This window comes from Musca domestica, unplaced genomic scaffold (genome assembly GCF_030504385.1).
Source record: "Musca domestica strain aabys unplaced genomic scaffold, Musca_domestica.polishedcontigs.V.1.1 1, whole genome shotgun sequence".
Taxonomy (NCBI): Eukaryota; Metazoa; Arthropoda; class Insecta; order Diptera; family Muscidae; genus Musca; species Musca domestica.
This window is the reverse complement of record NW_026712114.1, coordinates 32,953,368-32,979,490: the sequence shown is the minus strand read 5'-3', so window position 1 is coordinate 32,979,490 and position 26,123 is coordinate 32,953,368. Positions and strand designations below refer to the sequence as shown.

The 26,123-nt window shown below is 37.2% G+C and overlaps 1 protein-coding gene across 2 annotated transcripts in view; it reads left to right on the top strand.

Annotated features, from left to right (window-relative positions):
• Positions 1-26,123, top strand: part of LOC101896361 (dopamine receptor 1) — a 301,976-nt gene that overhangs the window by 249,291 nt on the left and 26,562 nt on the right. For both annotated transcript variants that reach the window (XM_059121808.1, XM_059121803.1), the window contains exon 7: positions 24,166-24,411. In XM_059121808.1, the coding sequence (XP_058977791.1) occupies positions 24,166-24,411 (246 nt within the window). The remainder of the gene's footprint in view (positions 1-24,165; positions 24,412-26,123) is intronic.

The following is a 26,123-nucleotide window of genomic DNA, read 5'->3' as shown; positions in this document are numbered from 1 at the left end:
AGTCTTTTTTCTTTTCATTCATCATCCAAAGTGCTGCTATTTTTAACAAACATTGACACACCCTGGCTATTTTGATACTTATTTAGATTTTTTCTTTAGTCACGGTTTTTTTTGCATAGTTACAAACAATTACTTCCTGAAACGCCTCCACTGAGGTGAGTGACCTGCAGAACATAATAAATTGCGTGCTGCGTGACAAAAGGTTAAATGAAATTCCCTCAAAAATTCGTTTTAATTACTTCAGGGTTTGTTTAACAAAGGAAAGAGAAAACACATTCTAATTAGCAAGGAGAAAAAATTCTCCGAGAATCATTTATATTTTTTTCTCGCTTGCATTTAAAGTTGTGCAGAATTTCTGTTCAAAATATTAAATTTCATTAAAAAAGCCGACAAGTTCACGAGTCCTTGTCACTTTGTGTGTTTGCCAAATGTTGTATTTTCACACCATAACATATGCGAATAAAGGACTGTGAATTATGTTGAACCATCCGCAACTGGTATGCAGTGCTGAAGTTTTTCTTTTGGCTCAGCATATTTCCCTTTTTTATTTATGATGATAAGTTTTGCTCCTTTTGTTCTTATTTGCTTTGGTTATTTTTGCAGCTCTGTCTCGTACCACGTTTAACAGCACACATGAGACATTTTAATGTCATGTTTATGTCACTGGGATATGTGTTATAATGTTACAAGTTTCGTGTTTTTTTTTTTAGTTTTTTATGGCTTGTTTCCAATTTACAAAATGAATCATTTGGTGTGGTCGTAAATATGGAATGGTATTTCGGTTGTTTTTTTTATTGCAAATGAATGGACAAATGAAGGTTATGGTTTATGGTAGCTTAAATGACTTTTACTGGGATAACATTGTCGTTTTATTTGCCACTGCAAATAGAGCAATTAAAATATAATATTTATCACTGCTTGTATGCAAAAGGAGGTCATAGGTTGGCAGTTTTATTAGAATGGTTTTAGATAATAAATACAATTTGTAAGTGCATTGCAAGGGGATAAAGGTGGGCGTATGATTATTTGTTTGTTCGTTTATCTTGTCACTCATACGTCCTGAGGTTCTTGCATTGCATAGGCATAGGTTGAAGTACCCATTACAAACTTCGAATACGAAATTAGAAGGAATTCGGATGAATAATATACCTAAAATCATCAAAATACCCAATAACGGAATGCACCGTTATATGGGGGCTATATGAAAAAATGGACCGCCATGACAATTTATGAACTTAGCCTGCCTACTGGCAAACTACACATGTGTGCAAAATTTTAACCACCTTTCTTCATACGTTCGAAAGATAGCGTGATATCAACAGACAGACGGACATCGCTAAATCGTCCTAGAATTTTACGCTGATACATAATATACAGTGTGAGATGAAAAAACTGCAATCCACTTCAGACTGCTGGCATTTCAAGGCCACTCGTCCGACAGCTGTTCAAATTATTCCAGTGACAGCTCATTATATTGTTTACAAGCGTACAAAAGTATTTGGGTGAGAATTTCCCAAAAAAAAAAAGTTATTCGTGATGGAATTCAAGCGTGATAGTGGGATTTCCTTATAATTGGCTGGGAAACCACAAGTGGCTATCGTTAGAGCAATCCAGGATTTTAATGTGAATAAATCTTTTGTGTCTCGTACCATCACTCGTTACCTTGATACTGGTTTCGTAGCCCGACGTCCAGGTAGTGGACGGAAGAATGCAGCAACATCAGCAGAAATGGTTCGAAAAGTAAAGAAGCTACTTGATCGAAACCCGCTTCGTGGTGGCCGAAAAATGGCTCGTGAGCTAAACATATCACAATATTCCATTCGGCAAATATTAAAAAATGAGCTCGGGGTAAAGCCATTGAAATTCCAAAAAGTGCAAAAACTTACACCGCAACAGAAGAAAATAAACTCAAAAGAGCTAAAGAGTTGCCTCGCTTGGCCGAAAATGGTGAACTTCCGAATTCGGTTTTCTCCGATGAGAAAACATTCGTTGTCCAGCAGTTTGTAAACGAAAAAAATAATAGTTTATACTTGCCAAAGAGGTCAGCTGAAAATGTGCACCTTCTGTTGGCCACCAGAACTCAAGCGCCGGCCATGGTAATGGTGTGGCCCGCCATAACAGCCGATGGTGGTCCCTCTCCGCAGACCTTGGACATTCTAACAGGACTTAGCACCATCGCATGAGATTCCTTGCTTCATTTCCAGCTCACAATGGACACCAAAATCTCCGGATACCCATCAGTTGGACTATTGTGTCTAGAGTATTTTAAAAAGCAAGGTTGGCACTAAATAATAACAAAGTGTCGATCACCGCTTCGCCGGGAATGGGCTAAAATACCGCAGAGCAACATTCGGGCAGCGTGTGACGGTTTCATTGGCCATTTCAAGGCCATATTTCGTTCCAAAGGTGACCTATTCGAACAAATCTAAACTTATTCTAAAAGTTGATGCTGTTTCAGACATTTTTTTGCTTTCATTCAATAAAATTTAAAAAACAATTAAAAATTGTGGCTTTTGACTTTATTGCAGTTTTTTATCCCAACTTGTATTCCTCCATAAAGATACAACATACTGAATAGTCACAATGTAAGTCAAAACAGATTTTTATTAACTGACGTAAGTTTTTGCTTTTTCAGCTAAACCTACCGATACTTTTTAACACATTTGATGATCAGTATCAGTATTTGATGAAGTGGAACATTTTAGTTTCCAATTTTTTTCATTTTTTCAAAAATTGTCACATATCCCACTACTTTGAAACCTGTGTCATAGCGCAATATACGGACACAGGCCGAGGGTATACATCTGTCGGCAATATCGGCAGATACTTTCTAATTTGTGGAGAATTTATGCGTAAATAAATATATGATTATTATTTACTCCTAAATATAAATATCAATCTATACCAAATTCAGTGACGTAGTCTTTCTAGTGGAAGTCGTTACCATTTAGAATATCGAAATGAAAGAACACCGAAATAACCAACTCAGAATTCGTAGAGAAGGCCAACACCGAATTCGTAAGTTTTTGCTATTTCAGCAAAACCTAAATACATCACTAAAAAGGTACGTACCGTCTATTTAGTGAGCATAAACCGCGAGTGTTTCGTTTTGAAATAAAAAATAAATTACAAAAACAACGAATAAAGTGCTTAACTACGGTCGTTTTTACAAGTGTCCGTCCGTCGGCAATTCGTTTTGTTCATATATTTCCAACAGTGCCGGTTTGTTAATTCGTGTAATAATTCTCTTCAAGAATATTACACTCTTAATATACGCGCTCTTAGTGAAGAAAACTAAATTAAAAGTGCAATACATAAGCAGTGATCAGTGATCTTTATTGTGGTTGTGTTTGGTTATTTTGTGATCTTTGCATAAAGAAGAACAAAATAAACAATAACAACATTACTGTTGGATATCACAACAACAATACGATCACATATCAGTGCTGTATGCTTGTTGTTGACTGACTTGTGTTAGGTAGTCAGTAACCACCACACCGTGTAATAGGTGTGTTCATTGCAAAAAGTGAAAATTGTTTATTAGGTCTGTTCGGGCCAAAATTAAAAAATATATTTTTTCAAAAATTTTAATTTTTTCTTAAAAGTTTTAACGGCTCTGTTGGAAATTAACTATTTCGTTATTGGATGCACCCTATATTCGGTCGTTTCGATATTTAATAATAATTTTCGTTATTATTATATAGTATAAAAATATAAATTAAATATTTTTAATTTTTTAAATATTTATTTGAATTTTTTGTCCTTTTTGGAAAAAATAATTATTGTTTTGAACTGTAGCGTGCATCTTACAGTCCGTGCACCCTACAGTCAGTAATAAATATTGTACAAAATTACTTTTTTTTATTGATTTTTTGCAATTTTTTGGCGATTTGTTTTGGATTTAAATTATTTCTTTTCGGAAATAATTTTGTTGTGTATATTTCGATACACAAATCAAATTCTCTGTATTTTTCGATACACTGAGAAAAAAAAAATCGTGTAGTTTTCTACACCTAACGAAACAAAGTTTGTCAAATTTGCAAATACTTCTTCAAGTTTTTGGTATTTTTTTTTAAATACTCATAAAAACAAGAGTGTATTATTCGATACACAGTGAAAATCTTTTCGATTTTCATTACCGAGAAAATTTATTTACATTTTCTCATCACTTCTTTTTAAATTAAAAAAAAAAAGAGTTTCTTTATCTAGTTGGGTGTTGTATTTGTTAGCATTCACTAACAGATAAAAGCATTTTCGTGCTGTTTCAATATAAATTTGAACAATTTCACTCAATTTTCGTTGAGTTTTTAACAATTTAAAGTTTGTTTACACTGATATTTTCAGATTTGCGATTTTTAAATTCAGTTCTTGTTCTCTTTGGCCAAATTCATAAAGCTTTCTAATTCACAATGCCACTATCTCCACTTGATTTCTTTATCAGAGCAACTGATGCTCTGGTAAAATTTGAAGCCAACTTTACTTCTCTTCGAGAGGAAGAGTTGGACATATATTCCCTTGATGTTCAGGCCGCTGAGGCAAGGGAATTGTGGAGTAAAGTGAAGGAAATGTTTGACCGATGTCTTACATATCTCCAAACTTCTGAAGATGCTGAAAGCGAAGACATCACATCTGCAGAAAGTAAATATGACGTTGCGTATAGGGCATATGTAAACGTCATTGCTTCAATAAATCGTAAATTGGACCAATTACGTACCTTACAAAAAAATTCTAATCCTTCGTTGGTCCAAAGTTTGCATAGTACCCAGCAGTCTCAACGTTCGAATTCACAGGCTTCCCAGATAGGTGTTCATGGTGTTAACGTGACTAGCACTCCTCGAGTTAGTTCTCCCCCTCATGCAGAACTTTTGTCTCTGTCTGGCGTATCGCGTCATGCGGAACCGTCAGTTGAAGTTTTCGCTTCAAATGACAATGTAATGCATAGTCTGAATCTACCACCATGTGATATAGATGTTTTCAACGGCGATTTCCTTTCCTGGCCTACCTTTAGGGATCTTTTCTCTGCGGTATACATCAACAACAGTCGACTTAGTAACATTGAAAAATTGTGTTATTTACTTAAGAAAACTAGTGGGGAAGCCAAAGACATCATTTCAAAGTTTCCGCTGACACACAAAAGTTTCGCTTTAGCGTGGCAGGCCTTAAAGGAGACATATGACAATGTCCGAATCTTGGTTAACAACCAATTGAAATTGCTCTTTGATCTTCCAGTTCTCGATAATGAGTCCAGTGCTGGTTTGAAAAATCTACAACGAGCAATCAATGGATGCATTTCGGCTATGGCGATCTATGACGTTTCTACGAACGACTGGGATCCCATATTAGTCTTCATATGCATTCAAAGATTGCCTAAGCACACGGTCTCGCTTTGGGAGCAGACGGTCAAAGACAAGTCGGCTTTGTCTGATTGGAAGGATTTGGATCGTTTTCTTACGGAAAGGATCCAGACCCTTACTTGTCTCCGAGACATTCGTGGCATTGACTCGTCAAAAAAGGTTGAGAAAAAAGTGCGGACTCACCTAACAAAGTCCGTACCTTCTGTGTCTTCAAGCGCTTCTTCATTTAAATCTTGCGTTCTCTGTTCTAAATTGGTTCATCCATTGCGCTTTTGTCCAGTGTTCAAAAAATTATCCATAGAAGGTCGTTTTTCAGTGCTCAAACGCTTCAATTGTTGTCTGAACTGTCTGACGGTTGGTCATGAAGTTAAAAAATGTGTAAGTAAACACAATTGTGGGAAATGCAATAAGCGACATCACACACTTTTACATCGTGAGATGTCAAATCACGCAAATTCCACACCAGCAGCGACTCCGTCGCCAACAACTTCTAACCAATCCATCAATGCGAATCCAAATATTCCCTCGACTTCGTCAGGTATATCCCACTCTGTCAATAGGCAAGTGTATCATATTTCGCAAAACAAAAATGTTGTTTTGGGTACCGCAATGGTGAATCTAATTCACCAAGGCATCACATACCCTGCTCGTGCCCTAATCGACCCAGCTTCTGAAGCGTCTTTCATCACTGAAAATTTGCAACGTCGTCTTGGTATTTCTACTACGTCGACCCAAGCTACGATTTCTGGCGTTAATCAAAGTGTTTCCACTACATCCAGAAAATTGTGCTCATTATGCATAGGTTCTCCTATCGACTCATCAATTTTCTTTGAAATCCCAGCTCTAGTGGTTCCCGCTATTTCTGGTAATTTACCCTCCATTTCAATAGGTGGTGACATAATTTCCCGCTTGCCAAATATTCGTTTGGCAGATAGAAACTTCTGCGATTCTAGACCAGTTGACCTTCTACTAGGCGCTGATCTATATCCTAGAATCCTTTTACAGGGAATTCAATCGAACATCTTAGGTTCTTTAATGGCACAGAGAACTGTTTTCGGCTGGATCATTACTGGTCCCATTCCCAATTCTACAATTACGGTTTTAACAACCACTATCAACTTTCCGGAAGAAGATCTTAACAAGACTCTTCTTCGATTCTGGGAATTGGAAGAACCTCCAAAACGCGCTATCTTGTCTCCTTCGGACAAATTCTGTGAGGAAAATTTCAAAAAGACGACTCGACGGGACTCAGAAGGCAGATATATTGTCACACTTCCTATCATTCCTGAATTCGCAGGCCAACTTGGTCATTCTAGGACCAATTGCTTACGACAATTCTTTCGAAATGAGGCGTCACTCCTAAGAAAACCGCAAATTAAAACCATTTACGATGGGGTGGTCCGGGAATATTTAGAATTAGACCACATGAGACGGGTTTCAACTTCGTCAGCAAGCTCTACAGTTTGCTATCTTCCTCACCATCCGGTTATTAATCCGGATAAACAAACAACAAAATTGCGAGTGGTTTTCAATGCCTCGAACAAGACTTCCAACGGGAATAGTCTTAACGATATTCTCTATGTCGGCCCAACTCTTCAGTTGGACCTAGTCCTTCTTATTCTAAGATGGAGACTTTTCCAATTTGTATTCAATTGCGACATAACGCAAATGTACAGGCAAATTCGGGTCGATTCTGCTCATACGCCTCTCCAACGAATTTTATTTCGGGATTCTCCCAACAAACCGGTTCAAGACTTTGAACTTCAAACGGTAACCTTCGGAGTAAACTGTGCTCCTTATCTTGCGATTCGGACTTTACTTCAATTGGCCGATGATACAGAAAATGAATTTCCGCTAGCTGCACATATCCTTCGGAAGTGCATGTACGTAGATGACGTCTTGGCCGGTTATCACGATTTGGAGACAGTGCAAAAATCAAGAGACCAACTCATTGGTGCTCTTTCTTCCGCGAAGTTTGAACTTCGTAAATGGACAGCCAATAATCGAGAAATTTTAGATTGTCTTCCCTTAGATCACCTATATGATGCTAAGCTTCTCACTTTCGTGGAAGCTAGTAGTTCAAAACCGCTGGGCATTCGCTGGAATGCACAGTTGGACCATTTCTATTTCAGTGTTAACCCTCTGGAACACCGGTCCAAATATACTAAACGGGAAGTTTTGTCAACCATCGCCAGGCTCTTCGATCCAGTAGGATGGTTAGGACCAGTAATTGTTGTAGCAAAAATCATCATGCAGCGTATTTGGCTAGACAAAATTGGTTGGGACGATTCGCTTCCGTCTTCGACAGAACGCGAATGGGAAAAATTTGTGATTTCTTATCAGGGTGTTAATTCCATATCCATTCCTCGTTGGGTCCAATATTCACCTCTTTGTCATGTCGAACTTCATGTCTTTTCCGATGCCTCGGAAAAGGCATACGCGGGGGTAGCGTACATTCGTGTCGTTGCTTCAAATGGGAAAATTTTCACAAATTTGCTGACTTGCAAAACAAAAGTAGCTCCGCTTAAGTCCATTTCCCTACCTCGTTTAGAATTATGCGGTGCTGTATTAGCATCAGAACTTGTCAAGGGTATTTTGAGTGAAATTGACATATCTTTTAATAATATCTTTTGTTGGACCGATTCTACGATCGTCCTTTCTTGGCTTCAAAAAACGCCATCTACATGGTCTACTTTCGTTGCCAATAGGGTATGTCGCATTCAAGAGAATGTTGGGCAAAATAAATGGTTTCATGTTCGATCTGAGGACAATCCTGCTGATTTAGGTAGTAGGGGGCTTTCTCCTTCGGAGTTGGCCTCTTCTCAAATTTGGTGGCACGGTCCTCATTGGCTAAGCCTTAATAGTTCTAACTGGGAAATTCAAAATGTTTCTGTTGACACTGAGGTCGAACTTCGTCCTGTTAAAAGTCATGTCACATTTATCAAAGACTATGATGATGTTTTAAATAGATTTTCTTCCATAGATAGAGCATTTCGCGCCATTGCATATATCTTTCGATTTTTCCACAATACGCATTCTTTTCATAGAGGTAAACATCATTATGAGAGTTCCGCTCCTAACAATTCAGAGATCCTAGCAGTAAAATTACGTCTTGCTGCGCTTGCTCAAAAGGCATACTATTCAGAGGAATATTATGCCTTACTTCATAAACGACCACTTAATCCTAAAAGTGATATTTTATCTCTAAATCCATTTCTGGATAAAGAAGGGGTAATGAGATTGAATGGACGCCTATCGCAGTCTCCGACTCTCTCCTATTCTGAACGGCATCCTATTCTCTTACCTTATCATAGTAAATTCGCAAGACTGTTGTTGGAACAAATTCATGTAGATTCGCTTCATGGAGGAAACCAATTAATGCTCCGTATGCTTCGCATGGAGTACTGGATTCCTCGCGCTACTTCACTGATTAGGTCAACCATAAGGCATTGCAAATTGTGCGTTTTAGCAAAGAAGCGTACTTGTACCCAAATTATGGCATCTCTGCCTCCAGAAAGAACGGTTTTGGTTAGGCCTTTCACCTCTACAGGTATCGATTTCGCTGGCCCATTCGACATTAAATCCTTTACAGGTAGATGTTGTAAAATTACAAAGGGGTATGTCTGTGTCTTCGTGTGCTTTTCTACGAAAGCAATACATTTAGAGCTAGCCTCGGATTTATCTACCACTACCTTCCTGGCTGCATTTAATAGATTTATATCTCGTCGTGGATGTCCAAAAACTATCTTCTCGGACAACGGCACTAACTTCGTTGGTGCATCTCGAGAGATAGAACGGGAATTTAAGCAAGCATTAAATGAAATTCGTGATAAACTCCGATCAAAGTTTTCCTATCAAGAGCTTTCATGGAGATTTAACCCAGCTGGAGCTCCACATATGGGTGGACTTTGGGAAGCTGCGGTTAAAAGCTTTAAAACTCATTTTAGGAAAATGGCTAAAAATTTCAAATATACGTTTGAAGAATTTTCTACATTGTTAACAAGAATTGAGGCATGCTTAAATTCTCGTCCGCTCTGTCCCATGAATGATAGTCTTGACACTACGGTAGCCCTTACACCTGGGCATTTCCTTATAGGATCTCCGATCCTCGCTCCTCCGGAGCCCATAATAAATGAATCTCCATTGGATATCGTTAACCGGTATAGAAAATTAAAAGCGCTCTCACAACAATTCTGCCTTCGGTGGAAAGAAGAATATTTAAAGAGCCTCCACCATCGTTACAAGTGGAAATTTCCGCAACGCGATATTCAACCGGATGATTTAGTTGTCCTTCGACAGGAACATTTACCTCCCACAGCGTGGAAATTAGGTCGCGTTGTCCAAGTTTATCCGGGAATTGACGGTCACGTTCGCGTCGCTGATATAAAAACGGAAAACGGTATCGTAAGACGACCTGTAGTTAAGCTGGTCATTTTGACCGACGACGATTAAAATGTTCACCTCTCTCCCATGCCATCTCCACTTTTTTCACAGATGGAAAATTTGAGTCAGATGGCCGCTTCCCTTCCTTACTACGATGAGGACATCCCAATGTCGGATGAAGAGAGAGGTGTTGAGGATGCCATTATACCCTTGGGCTCCCAGGACTCCGATATACGCGGGGTCACCAATGCTGCGGCTCCTCTTCGGGAACCTGCAACGGCACTACCAGCCAACTCACCCGGCTCTACGGCCGATCAAACAGCCTCTGCTTCTCCTCTACGGGAGAATTGCACTGCAGAGTCTGCGCCAAATCAGGGATTTTCGTCCCAACCGGCAGGAGTTACCCCTCAGGTGCTCCTAGCCTCAACCAGTGGCCTTCCGACCACAGGCGCAGACACCGCTGCTCCTCTACGGGAGATTGCACCAGCGAGGTCTGCATCTCCTCAAGGCTCTGCCTGGACCGTTGGCACGGCGTCTCCTCTACGGGAGCTTGCACCCGTCGGCCACGAACTTTCAACGACAGATGTGGCTACCAAAGGCGGAGTGGTTGCTCCTCTACGGGAGACTAAAACCTCCACTTCCGCCGAAACTCCTCAAGGCAAATGCACAGTGGCCAGATCCATTCGACAACAGGGACCTAAATGTGTTTTGTGCACACAGAGGCACGTCCTTCGGGAATGTCCCGAATTTCTTAAATTGACCTGCGAAAAAAGGATTCGATTTGTGGTTCAGGAGCATTTCTGCTCCAATTGTTTAGGCAGGTCACATACCCTCCGAAAATGTTTGAGTCCACATCGTTGTCAGAAGTGTAAAGGCGACCACCATACACTTCTTCACCTCGGCAAAAAGCCCCTATCCAAGGGAAATGTCCGACCTTCGGGTAAAAAAGATTCCACGTCTGGTCCATCCACCTCGTCGCATATACCCACTTCGAAAAAGTCCGTTCCAAAGAAGTCCTCTAAACCGAGATTGTCCGCTCCTCCTTGTCCGGTCTCGTCCAAGCCGTCGAGCTTTGTTGTTCCGACTATACAGTCCATTCAGCCCATTGTTACGCTGGGGCCGACAATGGTGGTTAATATTATCCTTCCGGATAGAAAAGTGCCAGTCAGAGCGCTGTTGGACCCCTGTGCTGGACATAGCCGTATATGCTCAACGCTGGCTAGTAAGCTTCAGCTCAATTCTCTAAACGTTGGCCAAGAGCTTTATTGCCAACTTACTTTGCAATCATTTCATGATTCGTCCCAACTTCTGCGCGTTTCCGCCAGAAGTATGTCCTTGAGGCATGTGGTCACGCCGTCGCAATCAGCCCCCGACTATTTGAAGGACCATTATGCTGGGATGCAATTGGCAGATCCCGAATTCCATAAGTCCGCTCACGTGGGGCTCATTCTTGGGCCTGATGTGTACCCGAAGGTAATAAAGTCACAGACTTATTCGAGTCCAGGGTTCCCCTGGGCTCAATTAACCATTTTTGGTTGGGTGATATCGGGTCCTTGTCCACTGTAGGATCGCCAGAGATGATCAGCCAACATCTGTCTCTATGGTCAAGCTGATTTTTGGAGACAATCTTCAATTGTCTCGATGGTTCTACGACCATCAATTGTTTTTTGAAAAAATTAAGAAAAAAATAATAATAAAATGAATTTTTATGCTCAAAATTGACGGTTACGCCTCTTATTTATTATAATTGTATTTCCTATTTATTGTAAGTTAAGATTTTTTTTGTTGTAACATCGCTAGATGTTTCAAGGGTGGCGGTAATGTTTAACTTCAATTTAATTTAATTTCTTTAAAAATGCAACCCTTTGCTCTTTTTCTTCAATTTGTCAAATACCATTTTATTCAACTTTGAACTTTCGTTCAAAGTTAGTGATGACAAATTGTAACGAGCAAAGATGATCAATTCGCGCCTCTCTTGTGACATCTAGGCTTGCTCGCTACTTTTTAACTTACTTGTTTTTCGGATTTTCGTCCAACAACATCGTTTCACAACACCCATTCTAAAAAGGTAAAGTAATATTAGTTCTTCGACTAATATTCAATAAAACCGCCAATTTTTATTATTTTAAAATTTTAATTATTTGTGTTTTATTTTCTTTTTTTTCATTTTCGCTGCTCCGCAACAATCAGTATTTGATGAAGTGGAACATTTTAGTTTCCAATTTTTTTCATTTTTTCAAAAATTGTCACATATCCCACTACTTTGAAACCTGTGTCATAGCGCAATATACGGACACAGGCCGAGGGTATACATCTGTCGGCAATATCGGCAGATACTTTCTAATTTGTGGAGAATTTATGCGTAAATAAATATATGATTATTATTTACTCCTAAATATAAATATCAATCTATACCAAATTCAGTGACGTAGTCTTTCTAGTGGAAGTCGTTACCATTTAGAATATCGAAATGAAAGAACACCGAAATAACCAACTCAGAATTCGTAGAGAAGGCCAACACCGAATTCGTAAGTTTTTGCTATTTCAGCAAAACCTACCGATACATTTTATCAGTATTTGATGAAGTGGAACTTTTTAGTTTCCAATTTCTTCATTTTTTCAAAAATTGTTACAAATCCCACTACTTTAAAACCTCTTCATAGCGCAACTCAAAATATATTTTAATATACGAGCATGGGCTGAGAGTATACATCTGTCGGCAATATCGGCTGGAGAATTTATGCGTACATAAATAGATAATTATTATTTACCACTAAATAGAAATACCAATCTATACCAAATTTAGTGACGTAGGCTTTCTAGTGGAAGTCGTGACTCATTAGAATATCGAAATAAAAGAACGCCGAAATGACGAACCAAGAATTCGGAGAGTAGGCCAACTCAGAATAAGCAATCTTTTTAACCGACCCACACTTGGGTATAATAAATGTAGCATATTATGTTCCGATTTCAATACAAAAAATTTGTTTTATGTATCTCCGACAACCTTAGTTTAGCGTTAAATTTGGATAACTTTCATAATTTTTCATCCTATCATAATACTTATATTATTATATTTACATATTTACACTCTTCACGATATCTTTTATTTAACATTTGTATTTCTAGTGCTTAAACACACACTTATTTCCGGATTGTTGAATTCCAATAAAGCACTTGTTTAGCAGCATTTCGACAATCATAATATTTTGTTTTGTTTTACGTTTTTATTATGACATGCTGTTGTGAAAAAAAGACTTTCAAAACAAAAAATCAAATAAACTTATTCGTCCCCCCTCTTGGCAATAATTTCATATTGTGTGACATACGGACAGACAAAAAAAAAGAGACAAAACATTTGAAGGACAATGCCGGGGCTCATAAAAATCATATAAAAATTGCCAAGTAGCAACAAAACAAAAAACACCAACGCACACACACATATACGAGCAGAAGTACTGTCAAAAAAGTGTTAATAATAAATATCAACATAAAAACTCTCAGACTTCAACTTCGTCTTCTACGAAACTCAGAATAAAGATAAATATTTACTTCCCACAAAAAAACAAACGCTCAAAACATACCTTTGATTGCTTTTAGTACATCTCTGAGTGTGTGGTTCTCAAAGAACTTAACACATACATGGTACTCAAAATCCTTGAGTATGTGTTCAAATGTTTGTGTATGTTTTGGTATTTGTGTGACAATTTAAAATTTGTCAAGCGTCGCACTTGCACAACAAATTTAAGCCAGCACACTCACACACAGGCAAATACATACATACCTTCTTACAACCATATACCATAAAAACCATTGCAATGCATTGGTATGTCTGGCATGTTGACAATGGTGGTGATATGTATCTATGTGTGTGTAGGAAAGTCTTTAACATTCCCTTAGACCATATCCGTTTCCCCTTTTAATGGCTTCCATTTCAACAGTTGAAGCAGAGAATTAATAAAAATTGTACACTTCCTTTCCGTTTTTTGTGACTGTCCTTAGCATTGTTTTTTTCGTGATTGTGGTGCCTCTTTTTTGCCAATTTTAGTGCTCAAGTGTATGTTTGCTGAGACAACATTTTGCTGTGCCAAGTGAACAAAATCTAAAGGAGCAAAAATATTACTTGTTTTCTTCAAGGGCTTTGAATTATAGATAGTGTGGGGAAATTTTTCATTCTTTAGTAATTAGTTGAATCAGGGCGATTTCTACATGGTTTTGAGTGCATTTCTGGATTTCTTGTGCTCTATTTAGGATCTCAGGTATTTTCCTTCAGGGTTACATGAGTAATTGACAAAAGGAGTATCTCTCAATTTTTTAAGAATATTAGAAAAAGGGACTATCAGAGTTTTAGTAATGGGTTTCTAAACATATTTTGAAGAGATATTTGAAAATAGTTTAAAGGCTATTTTTTGTAGATTTTGTTTATTTTTTGTGGATTAAATATTTTTGGGAATATTTTTTTAATTTTTTTGATCATGATTTATTAAGATATGTTCCTAAGCTCTGATAGCCCTGCAAAAAAAAACAAATTTTTTGAAGGCTTTCAAAGCTCTAATCGTTGATTTTTATACCATACAACACTATCAGTTGGGGATTTTATAAGTTTGATTGGTTTGATTTTCCCACATAGGAAAGTATATATGGATCTTTCTATCTCGCCGAGCTGGCTATGTCTGTCCGTCCTTCCCTCGTTTCATGTCCATGTTAATTTTTAATCACTCTACAGGTCGCAATTATGGCCCGATCTTCACGTAATTTAGAATGGAAGTGGGGTTAGAACCAGAATAGAAGCCTTTTGCTTTTAAAGATTCAGTTTTGAAATGGGCCAAAAACTGAAAAATTTCCTGATTTTGCAGTTGCACTACAGGTCGCAATTATAGACCAATCGAAGTGGAAGTTAGCATGAGGCTAGAGCTTAGGGCTGAGCAGAAGCCTTCCAATTTTGATGGTCATCAGGTAATATTTAGTGGGTGAAATAGACCATAATATTTGTGTTAAATAAAATTAAAATTTTCCATTAACCCGCGAATATTTTTAACCCCGGCGAAATCACAAATAGACGGACAGGTCAATTCTAACCGTTACGTAGATGCCGGTAGTAAATATATCGGACATATATAGCGAAATATATACAATATGTATATACAAAGGAAGGGGATGTTAGCTAGAATGCTAATATCTCCAGAATGGCTGGACCGATTTTGACAATTTTTGCCAATTCAGAATGCCCTTTTGGCATAAAAGTATAAAATCTAAAAAAATCGTATAAAAAGATACCAATAATGATCTTAATATAGATTTTGTTGTATATTGTGACCTTTTTTTTCATTTTTTCATATTTTTTATCGCATGCGATTTTTTCAATTTGACTTATAATATTCAAGTGTACATTTTGTAATATTTTTTCACCTTACAACACAGGTTGGGGTTTTTAAATACAGATTGCAATTATAGTCCGATTCTCACGAAAATTGTCATAAGGGTAGTTTTAGGCTCAGAATGGCTAGGCCTATTGTTTTCAAAGATGCCCGCAATATATTTAGGGTTTAAATGGACCAACAACTTAAAATTTTTCTGATTTTGCAGCCGTTATAAAGGTCTCAAATAGAAACCAAAGGTCACGAAATCTCGCATGAAATTAGAGTTTAGGACAGCGGGTAGAATGAACCACTACTTTTGTGAGAAAAAAAAAACAAAAATTTACATTTTACTGAAACGTTGAAAATAAGTTACAGACGATATCCAAAATACACAAAAAGGCGAACTATTGACTTTTTGTGCTGATTTCGTTGTCGAATATATCTAAATATCATAGACAAGCAAATCATATAGATGGGTCTAAATTTAGAGATACAGAGGGGCCTCTTGCTTATGGAGATGATCGAAAAATATTTAGGGGTTCAAATGTACCAAAAACAGAAAAATTGTCCATATCACACAATTGAAACCAATCGACACGAAATTTTGCATGAGAAGAGAGTAAAGGACATTTTTGATGACCATCGGATTATATTTAACTGTAACTAACAGGACGACGATTTGCGTAAGTATTGGGCAATGTCGACAATTTCAAAAGCGAAATCTTCCAAAATGGATTTGGGCATAAGGGGACTTCTACCATTATGTAGTGTTGTAGGGTATCACATGGTCGGCCCCGCACGACTATAGCCTTTGCTTACTTGTTATTGATATTTTTGAAAATATCATTGTGGATTTTGAGAAATATAATAGTTTTCGAGTTCCCTATGAATGGAAATTGATGTTTGATGTTTTGAACATGTTTTTTTTTTTCTTAAGTATGTTACATAATTTTTGGGACTCTATTTCAAAGACTATTATTATGATTATTATCGTATACATTTTTGCAGAGTAAATTTGAGTATATTTCCAGATTTTTCTCAAATCTTTTATAGTATATGAGTATTTTATTTTAAAGACTTTCCGCTATATTATGAAAAAAATTTTCAAGGTTTTTTTACTTTAATCTGCACTTTTAAGAATATTTCTTCAAGAGATATAAAAAATCTATTCAAATAACGTTGAACTACATTCTCACTTTTCTTAAAGCGAATTCTCCATTCATGCCATGTTTTCTACAAAATTTATAGAAAGGACTATCACAGCTTTAACCACCATCAATCGCATATATATTTTAAAAATATAATTTTAAAGTTTTTAAATAAAATTTGTCGACGTTTTTGGAATCTTTGTTAAAGAAATTTATAGAAAAAAATCTCTGATGAATTATGTCTACAAAAATTGTAGACTTGTGAAAATCTTCTTCTAATTTTTACGTTGATTTTGTTCCACTTTTATCGTTCTACCCCTATAAGTCGATGTACTACAACATTCTTGCTTTGCTCCAAGCCAATCTTATCCATTCATGTCAAAAACACACACTTGTAAAACTACTTCCGGCAACGAATTAATTAAATGCCTTCAAGAGCATTTGCTTTTGGTATTCACACAAGAATGCCTTTTGTGGAGAACATTTCCTGTTGGTCATTTTATGTCTTGTCTTTGTTGTTCAATAAATATTTGACATCATTAGGAGTGGTTGGGACAACAATGTTGAAACTATTTTCTAGCTATTTCGAATGTAATTGTTACGAAAGGTCCAACACTTTGTTGCAACGACTAAATGCAGTACTTTGGTTACATTTCAAAGTAGTTAAGTAGATAAAACGGTAGTTTAATTTAATAGGTATTGCAGATTATAAAAGCAATTTAGCTGGTTCAATATATCCTAGAATATAATCTGGAAATTAGTGAATTGTTTATTTTTATAACTTTGTCGTTTATAAATACAGGGTGAGATGAAATGAAACTGCAACCAACTTCAGCCTGCTGTCATTTCTAAGCCACACGTCCGACAGCTGTTGAAATTATTGCCGTGATAGCTCATTATATTGTTTCCAAATGTACAAAAGCATTTTAGTGAGAATTTTCCAGAAAAAAAAGTTATTCGTTATGGAATTCAAGCGTGATAGTGTGATTTCTTTATATTTGGCTGGAAAACCACAAATAGCTTTCGTTCGAGCACTCCAGTACTTATATGTGAATAAATCTTTTGTGTCTCGAACCATCGCTCGTTACCATGATATTGGTAGCGTAGCCCGACATCAAGGAAGTGGGCGGAAGAAAACAGCAACTTCATCGGAAATGGTTCGAAAAATAACGAAGCGGCTTCATCGCAACCCGAAAAATGGCTCGTGAGCTGAACACATATCAATATTCCATTCGGCAAATATTGAAAAATGAGCTCGGGGTAAAGCCTTCAAGAACTTACACCTCAACAGCAACAGAAAGAAAATGAACTGAAAAGAGCTAAAGAGTTGCTTCGCTTGGCCGAAAGTGGTGAACTGTCGAATTTGGGTTTTTCCGATGAAAAAACATTCGTTGTCCAGCACTTCGTAGACAAACAAAATGATCGTGCTTACTTGCCAAAGAGGTCAGCTGAAAATATGCACCTTCGGTTGGCCACCAGAACACAAGCGCCGGCCATGGTGTTGGTATGGGCTGCCATAACAGCCGATGGTCGCTCTCCGCTCGTATTAATCAGAAAAAATTCCTAATATTATCGCGAAAATATTCGGATATTTTGGACATTTTGGCCGCAGACCTTGGGCATTCCAACAGGACTTTTGGTTACAAAATTAGGTTCCTGGCTTCATTTCCAGCGCACAATGGATACTAAAATTTCCTGATCTGTTGGACTATTGTGTCTGGAGTATTTTGGGAAGCACGGTTGGCACTAAAAAATACCAAAGTGTCGATCACCTAAAGCAAGCGCTTCGCCGGGAATGGGCCAAAATACCGCAGAGCAAAATTCGGGCAGCGTGTGACGGTTTCATTGGTTGTTTGAAGTTCATAATTCGTGCCAAAGGTGACCAATTCGATCAAATCTAAACTTTTTCTAAAATTTGATGCTATTTCCGAAATTTGTTGCTTTCCTTCAATAAAATTTAAAGAAAAATGCACAAATTATGGCGTTTAACTTTCTTGCAGTTCTTTATCTCACTGTAAGCGTAATCTTTCGGGTTTAATACGTTTTCCCATGTAATATGACATTGATATTCATTGTATACTTTTTTATTGGATTTTTATACCCTACAACACTATGTGTTGGGGGTATTATAAGTTTGATTGGGCCAGAATTTATGTAACACCTCGAAATATTGGTTTCCCATATAGGAAAGTATATATGGATCTTCCTAGCTCGCCGAGCTGAGTCGATCTAGCTATGTATGTCCGTCCGTCCGTCTGCCCGTCTGTCCATGTTAATTTGTAATCACTCTACAGGTCGCAATTATGGCCCGATCTTCACGAAATTTAAAATGTAGGTGGGGTTAATGTCAGAATAGAACCCTATTTCTTTTGGAGATGATCGCCAAATGTTTAGGGGTTAAAACGGACCAAATACTGAAAAAATGTCGGATTTTGCAGTAGCTATACAGGTCGCAATTATAGACCAATCGACACGGAATTTCGCATGTAGCTAGAGTTTAGGGCGGGGAAGAAGCCTACCAATTTGGGTGGTCATCGGATTATATTTAGCGGGTAAAATAGACAATATCTTTTGTATTGAAAAAATTCGAAATTTTTCATTAAACCGCGAATATTTTAAATCCCGGCGAAATCACAAGGCCATGACAGGGTTACTTCCGATCTTTACATTGATTTTAACATCCAACAAATCGGATATATAGCAAAATATGTGCGATATATATGAAGATATGCTTGAAAGATCTATTTTATGTCGAGAACGGCTGAACTGATTTCGACAGTTCCCATTAATTCAGAATGGCCTCTTGGCAGAAAAGAAAAAACGCCTAAAAAATCGCATAAAAACATCGATCTAAAGATGAAAATATTGATTTTGTAAATTTCCTCATATTTTTCAATTTTGTCATATTTTTTTTTGGCATATTTTCATTTTGAATTAAACATTTGGAAATATTTCTACAGCTAACAAAACTAAGTAGTTAGGATATCAGGATATCATATACAGATCGCATTTATGGCCCGATCCTTACGAAATTTTGCATTGGGATAAGATGAGGGTCAGAATAGAAGCCTACTATTTTGAATGGGGGTTACCGGACATTGCAAAAGACAAGCAGTTTTGGATGGCCATCCAAAAATATTCAATGTGTGAAATAGTTTGCCAACTTTTGTAGACAAAATACGAAAATGGCCTTTCCAGTGACTCTTTGGAGAATTCACAAATACAGGAAAGACGCACTTCTGACTATTTCATTAACGCTGATTTCGTTGAAGAATATAGTCAAATATCTCATATATCTCATATAGATTCGTTTCAGTCAAAAACCAATAATAAATGTTAATTTTTTCCCACTTCTGAGATATTATAGGTCTTTGGGAAATATTGGTTCCAGATCTAGGAAGATCATTTAAGTGCAACATCTACCAATAAATTGGAAATGAGCAAATTAGTTTAAGTTGCTATTATTCGAAAATTAGAGAACGAAACCTGATGGGGTTCTTTTATTATTTGTCACAATATCTTGTGGAATTCTTTCGAGTATCTCGCCTATATAAACTGTATGGTTTATTTTAGTATTGTAGGGTATTCAACGGTCGGCCCTGCTCGACTGTAGCCTTTGCTTACTTGTTTGTATTTGTCTTGTGAATAGAACAACATGTGTTGTTTCTCATGCAGCACGCCTCCTAGGACCGCATGAATGAATGAATTTTAAATAATTTTATTCATTCATTATCTCCTTCTATTCGTGTACCACTTCCTAATATTACTTCATTAACTTTTTTATATCAAAATTTGAATAAATGTAGAAATGATTGATTGATCTATGGAAAATGGAAACTGGTTCGGGACATTCAAAAAAAGTTTTTTTAAAGAGGTCATTTCGTAGAATACAAAAATATTTAATATTTTCTTTATTTGAAAATCATTGCACAGCGAATAAAGTACTGAAGTGAAAATACTGACTTCTTGGGAAAAACATTAGTTTTCATAAAAATGCATCTTCTTTTTTATTATTTCTTGGCAAAAAACATTGGTTGTCATAAAAAATCATCTTGTTTTTTATTGTGAATATTATGGTATTCCTATCATTACCTTATATCTCTGTCATCTGTTACCCAGAGAAAATCTCCATTTTTATGACCCTTCCCCCTCAAATAAAAGTCAATGAAATTTTTATTAGCCTTTATTGGCCTGCATTGATTTATACTTTAGCTTCGTTATCCAAATATATAAGTTTACTGTTTCACTCCAAATTGCAACCAAGGGAGAATAATAAATAAAACGAATATTGAAATGTATATTACTTAATTTGTTTAAGTCATATAAAAATTTTATGATGCATATTGTCAGATTGATGTCAATTTGTTATTGTTAAGCATTTTAAAAAATAATGAGTATATATAAGCGGATGTCGAAGTATGTATTACGGGTACAATAGCAATACTTGTTATACCCTCAGCCGTTTGGCTATGTAGGGTATAAATCATTTGAAACGGCCAAAAAATGTATCATCGAAATAATGGTTCTAGACACTAGGTTTCTTTGAACCAATCCGTTTCAGGACATTTGAAGTCGATCTAGGGATGTCCGTCCATCCGTCTGTCTAGCCGGCAGGTGGGCACGATAACTCTCGGAGGGAGTATCCGACTTGCCCCAAACATGGTACATCGTAATATTATTGTCAAACATAGGTCGAGTTCAGAGATGGGCAATGTCGTTCCAAAACTTTCGGTACCTGCCACACAAAAGGTCAAAACGTTTAAAAAAAATAATATGCTTATAGACCAAGCAAGGATCACCGATTCTCTTCACATATTGCAATATTTCTATGAACACAAGATCTGGTGATAAAATTGGATACTTCGGTCCACTCCTCTACAGCGGGTCAAAATTTTCAATGATTATGCCTCTCAATAATATACAGGGTTGCCCATATTCGACGGATCCATCTGGCAACGCCATAACTTTTGACAGAGATGTCACATCGCTTAATGACATACCGCGTTTGCAGCGTCAGTCCAAGCAGATTTTTACCATGAACCATTACACGCCACGCGAGCGCTCTGAAATTTAATTCAACCGAAGAAGTCAATTGTGAAAACTCAACGTGCTTTTAAAAATTAAAAAAATGTCAGAAGTGCGCCTCCATTAAGCGTTTATACGAAAAATTTTCGACTGGTAAGGCTCTTTCTAATCCGAAGAGGCCATATAAAAGTCGACCAAGGCGATCGGCCGAGAATATCACTGCCGTACGAGCATGGCTCTGTCCACTTTACAACGTATTATTCGCATTGATTTGCATTTGTTCCCGTACAAAATTCAATTGACGCAAAAAATGTTGCCTGAGGACAAGCCTTGTCGATTGAAATGGGCCCAAAGAGTCATGGGTCCGTCGAATATAGGCAACCCTGTACAGGGTGAGATAAAAAAATGCAACAACGTCAAACGCCATATTTTTTTTAATTTTATTGAATGAAAGCAAAGCTTTCAAATTTTAGAATAAGTTTAGATTTGTTCGAATTGATCGCCTTTGGCACGAATTATGGCTTTCAAACGGCCAATGAAACCGTCACACGCTGCCCGAATGTTGCTCTGCGGTATTTTGGCCCATTCCCGGCGAAGTGCCAACTCTGCTTTCCAAAGTACCCCAGACACAATAGTCCAACGGATTGGTGTTCGGAGATTTTGATGGTCATTGTGTGCTGCAAATAAAGCGAGGAATCTAATTTTGTAACTATTTTGGGTGGCGCGTGCTGAGTGCGATGGTGCTGAGTCCTGTTGGAATATCTAAGGTCTGCGGCCAAAATGTTTGCGTGCCCAGGGCTTTAATAAACACTCCAGAATATTTTCGCCTACTGTTCGGCTTTTATTCTGATGCCACGGTTGATTAATATGAGCGGAGAGCGACCATCGGCTGTTATGGCGGTTCTGGTGGCTAACCGACGGTGCACATTTTCAACTGACCTCTGTGGCAAGTAAACACGATCATTTTGTTTGTTTACAAAAGTGCTGGACAACGAATAGTTTCTCAACGGAGAAACCCAAATTTGGCAGTTCACCACTTTCGGCCAAGCGAAGCAACTCTTTAGCTCTATTGAGTCTATTTTATTTCAGTTGCGGTGTAAGTTCTTGCACTTTTTAGAATTTCAATGGCTTTACCCCGAGCTCATTTTTCAATATTTGCAGAATGGAATATTGCTATATGTTCAGCTCACGAACCATTCTTCGGACACTGCGACGCGGTTTTCGAACAAATCGCTTCTTCACTTTTCAAACCATTTCTGCTGATGTTGCTGTTTTCTTCCGTCCACTTCCTTGACGTCGGGCTACTCTACCAGAATCACGGTAAAGAGCGATGGTACGAGAGACAAAAGATTTACTCACATGTAAATGCTGGAGTGCTCTAACGATAGCCACTAGTGGTTTTCCAGCCAAATATAAACAAATCTCACAATCGCGCTTGAATTACATCACGAATAAATTATTTTTCTGGAAAATTCTCACCAAAATGCTTTTGTACGCTTGTAAACAATATAATGAACTGTCATTGGAATAATTTTAACAGCTGTCGGAAATTAGAAATCACCGCAGTCTGAAGTTGGTTGCAGTTTTATCATCCCACCCTGTTTATCCCAAAATTTGATGGTAAGGTCTCTGTGGGTATACCTAATATAACTGTTCGCAAAGTACTAAATTCATATTGAAACTGAAATTTAAAGTGAATTGTATGCTTTTTTCGTATTTTGTGAGAATTATAGTCATATAAAATTTTGACCCGTTGTGGGGTAGGAACCAAAACAAAGTGATCTGTTATATTCCATCTTCCCTTTCGATCTTCCACTAGTAGAAATAGAGGTACCAGAACGATTGGGCCGATATGTCCCATCTTAACACCATATATTGTGTTACTTAAAATATTGGGATGTTTTAAATTTGAAGAGAATCGGATGGTTATTTCGCATTTTGTGAGCGTTTGGTTATTACAAAATTTAGCCTGGTTAGCTGTCCATTCACACCAGAACTTGTGCTGCTAGAAATTTTGGAACGTGCGAAATTTTATGACAATCGGACTTATTCACCTTTTTTTAAGAATTATAATTATTCCAAATTTAGACCCTTTGTGGGGGGAATCTGATATAGTCCGCAGTCCGATTTAGAACCGCACCTAGTACTGATAAAATTAATTCATTAATTAAAAAGTTCTAGAGATACTCCAAATGTCCTAAAACGGATTTTGTTCAAAGATACTTAAGGTCTAAAAACGATATTTCGGTGAGGCACGTTTTGGACGTATTAAGAGGGTATCAACTTAAAGCCAGCCGACATGTTAACAGAAAAGTTGCAGATATCTTTTAAAATCAATTTAAAATAACATAAAGTGAACGTTTCAAATCGAGGATGAGTTTATTTTTAACCTTTTTGTCTTTTCCAAAGAAATATGAGCTAATTATATTCTTTGTTAATTCGAAATACGCAAATGAAGAATTCACACATCTCCCCTTCAAAAATTTCTCGTTAAGCTCTTTAAAACAGTCCAAGAGGAAATCATAAACAAACATTTTTCAATACGCTTACAGGAATAACAAGCTTCCATTTTGTCCCATTTTTCTTGGTAGACAGGATATTCAAACACAATATTAGCCAAATTCAAGCACAATAACAAGAATCAGTCAATTTGTTTCCTGATGACAGCAGAAATTGACAGGCACACGACAATCGACAAACACACTCCTCCCAAAAGCAATCATTCCATTTACATACGCACCCACACTTGTAATTTCGATTTCTAATCCTTGTTGGAACTTCACTTGTTGTTTCCTCTGTTCGTCGTCACATTTACCACACATTCCAATTTCGGTTTTTAATTCCCATTTTACGTTGCACTCTCTCTCACTCATTCTCTCATTTTCTTCGTTTCAGATACGGCCGTTGGGTAACAAGGCGTGTGGCTGTCATCACAATAGCTGCCATTTGGCTGTTGGCCGCATTCGTTTCATTTGTGCCCATCTCGTTGGGATTACATCGGCCCGATCAACCGTTAATTGTGGAGGATAATGGCAAGAAGTATCCAACCTGTGCCCTGGACCTGACGCCTACATATGCCGTTGTGTCGAGCTGTATCAGTTTTTATTTTCCATGTGTGGTGATGATTGGCATCTACTGTCGGTGAGTATGATGTTAACATTGTTGTGGTGGTAGTAGTAGGTGGTAAGCAGCATTGTACGGCTAATGTGGGATGTTGTGCGGGTAGAAGGGTCTGTATTGGAAAACGAAGAGGAAGCAAAAAACAGGTGTTCATTGTATGGAAATTTATATGAGGGTTTTCGTTGGCATTTGTGAAAAATTAATGAATGCAGGTTTACACTGCGGGGGGTTTAAGTTTGGACATATTTTTAAAATGGGTAAAAAATGTAAAGTATACGGGAAATTTGCAGGGTAAGAAATGTCAAAAAGCCGTTGTAAAAATGTCTATCGAAAAATTTTTGGTGAGTTGCCATTCCTTCTCGGCATTATTTTTATACCCTACAACACTATGTGTTGGGGGTATTATAAGTTTAATTGGGCCAAAAATTATGTAAAAACTCGAAATATTGGTTTTCAACATAGAAAAGTATATATGGATCTTCCTATCTTGCCGAATTGAGTCGATCTAGCTGTGTATGTCCGTCCATTAACGTTAATTTGTAATCACTCTACAGGTCGCAATTATAGCCCGATTTCCACAAAATTTACAATGGAGATGGGGCTAAATAGAAGCCTATTGCTTTTTGGAGATAATCGCGTAATATTTAGGGGTTGAAATGGACCAAAAATTGAAAATTTTCCAGATTTTGCCGTAGCTCTACAGGTCGCAATTATAAACCAATTGACGCGGAAGTTAGCATGGGGCTAGAACTCAGTGGTGGGCAGAAGCCTTCCAATTTTGATGGTCATCAGGTAAAAATTAGTGGGTGAAATTTAATTTGTGTTAAATAAAAGTCAAATTTTCCATTAAACCACAAATATTTTTGATCCCGCCGAAATCACAAATAGACGAACAGGTCAATTCTGACCGTTACGTAGATGCCGATAGTAAATATATCGGATAGCGGAATATATACAATGAGATGTTATACGGGATGTTAGCAAGAATGCTTATATCTCAAGAATGGCTGGACCGATTTTGTCAATTCAGATTTCTTAGCAGAAAATAATTAAATCTAAAAAATCGCATAAAAAGATGCCAATAATGAAGTTAATATAGATTTTGTAGAATTTTGTGATTTTTTTCCTATTTATATTTTTTATCGCATGCTATTTTTTCAATTAGACTTATAATATTGAAATATTAATTTTGTAATATTTTTTCACCTTACAACACAGGTTGAGATTATTATATATATATTGCAATTATCGTCCGAACCTCACGAAAATTTCCATAAGGGTAGGCTTAGGCTCAGAAGGGCAACGCCTATTGTTTTTAAAGATGTCCGCAATATACTTAGGGGTTGAAATGGAGCAACAACTAAAAATGTTCCTGATTTTGCAGCCGTTATAAAGGTCATAAAAAGAAACTAAAGGATACTAAATCTCGCATGAAGTTAGAGTTTAGGACAGCGGGAAGAATGGACTACAACTTTTGTGTGAAAAAATATCATGTGATATCCGAAATACACAAAAGGCGAACTTCTGGCTTTTTTATGCTGATTTCGTTGACGAATATAGCCAAATATCGTGGACAAGCAAATCATATAGATGAGTCTAAATTTGGAGATACAGAGAGGCTTCTTGCTTTTAGCAGATAATCGCAAAATATTTAAGGATTCAAATGAACCAAACACGGGAGAATTTTTCTGATCACGCAATTGAAACCTATCGACACGGTATTTTGTATGAGA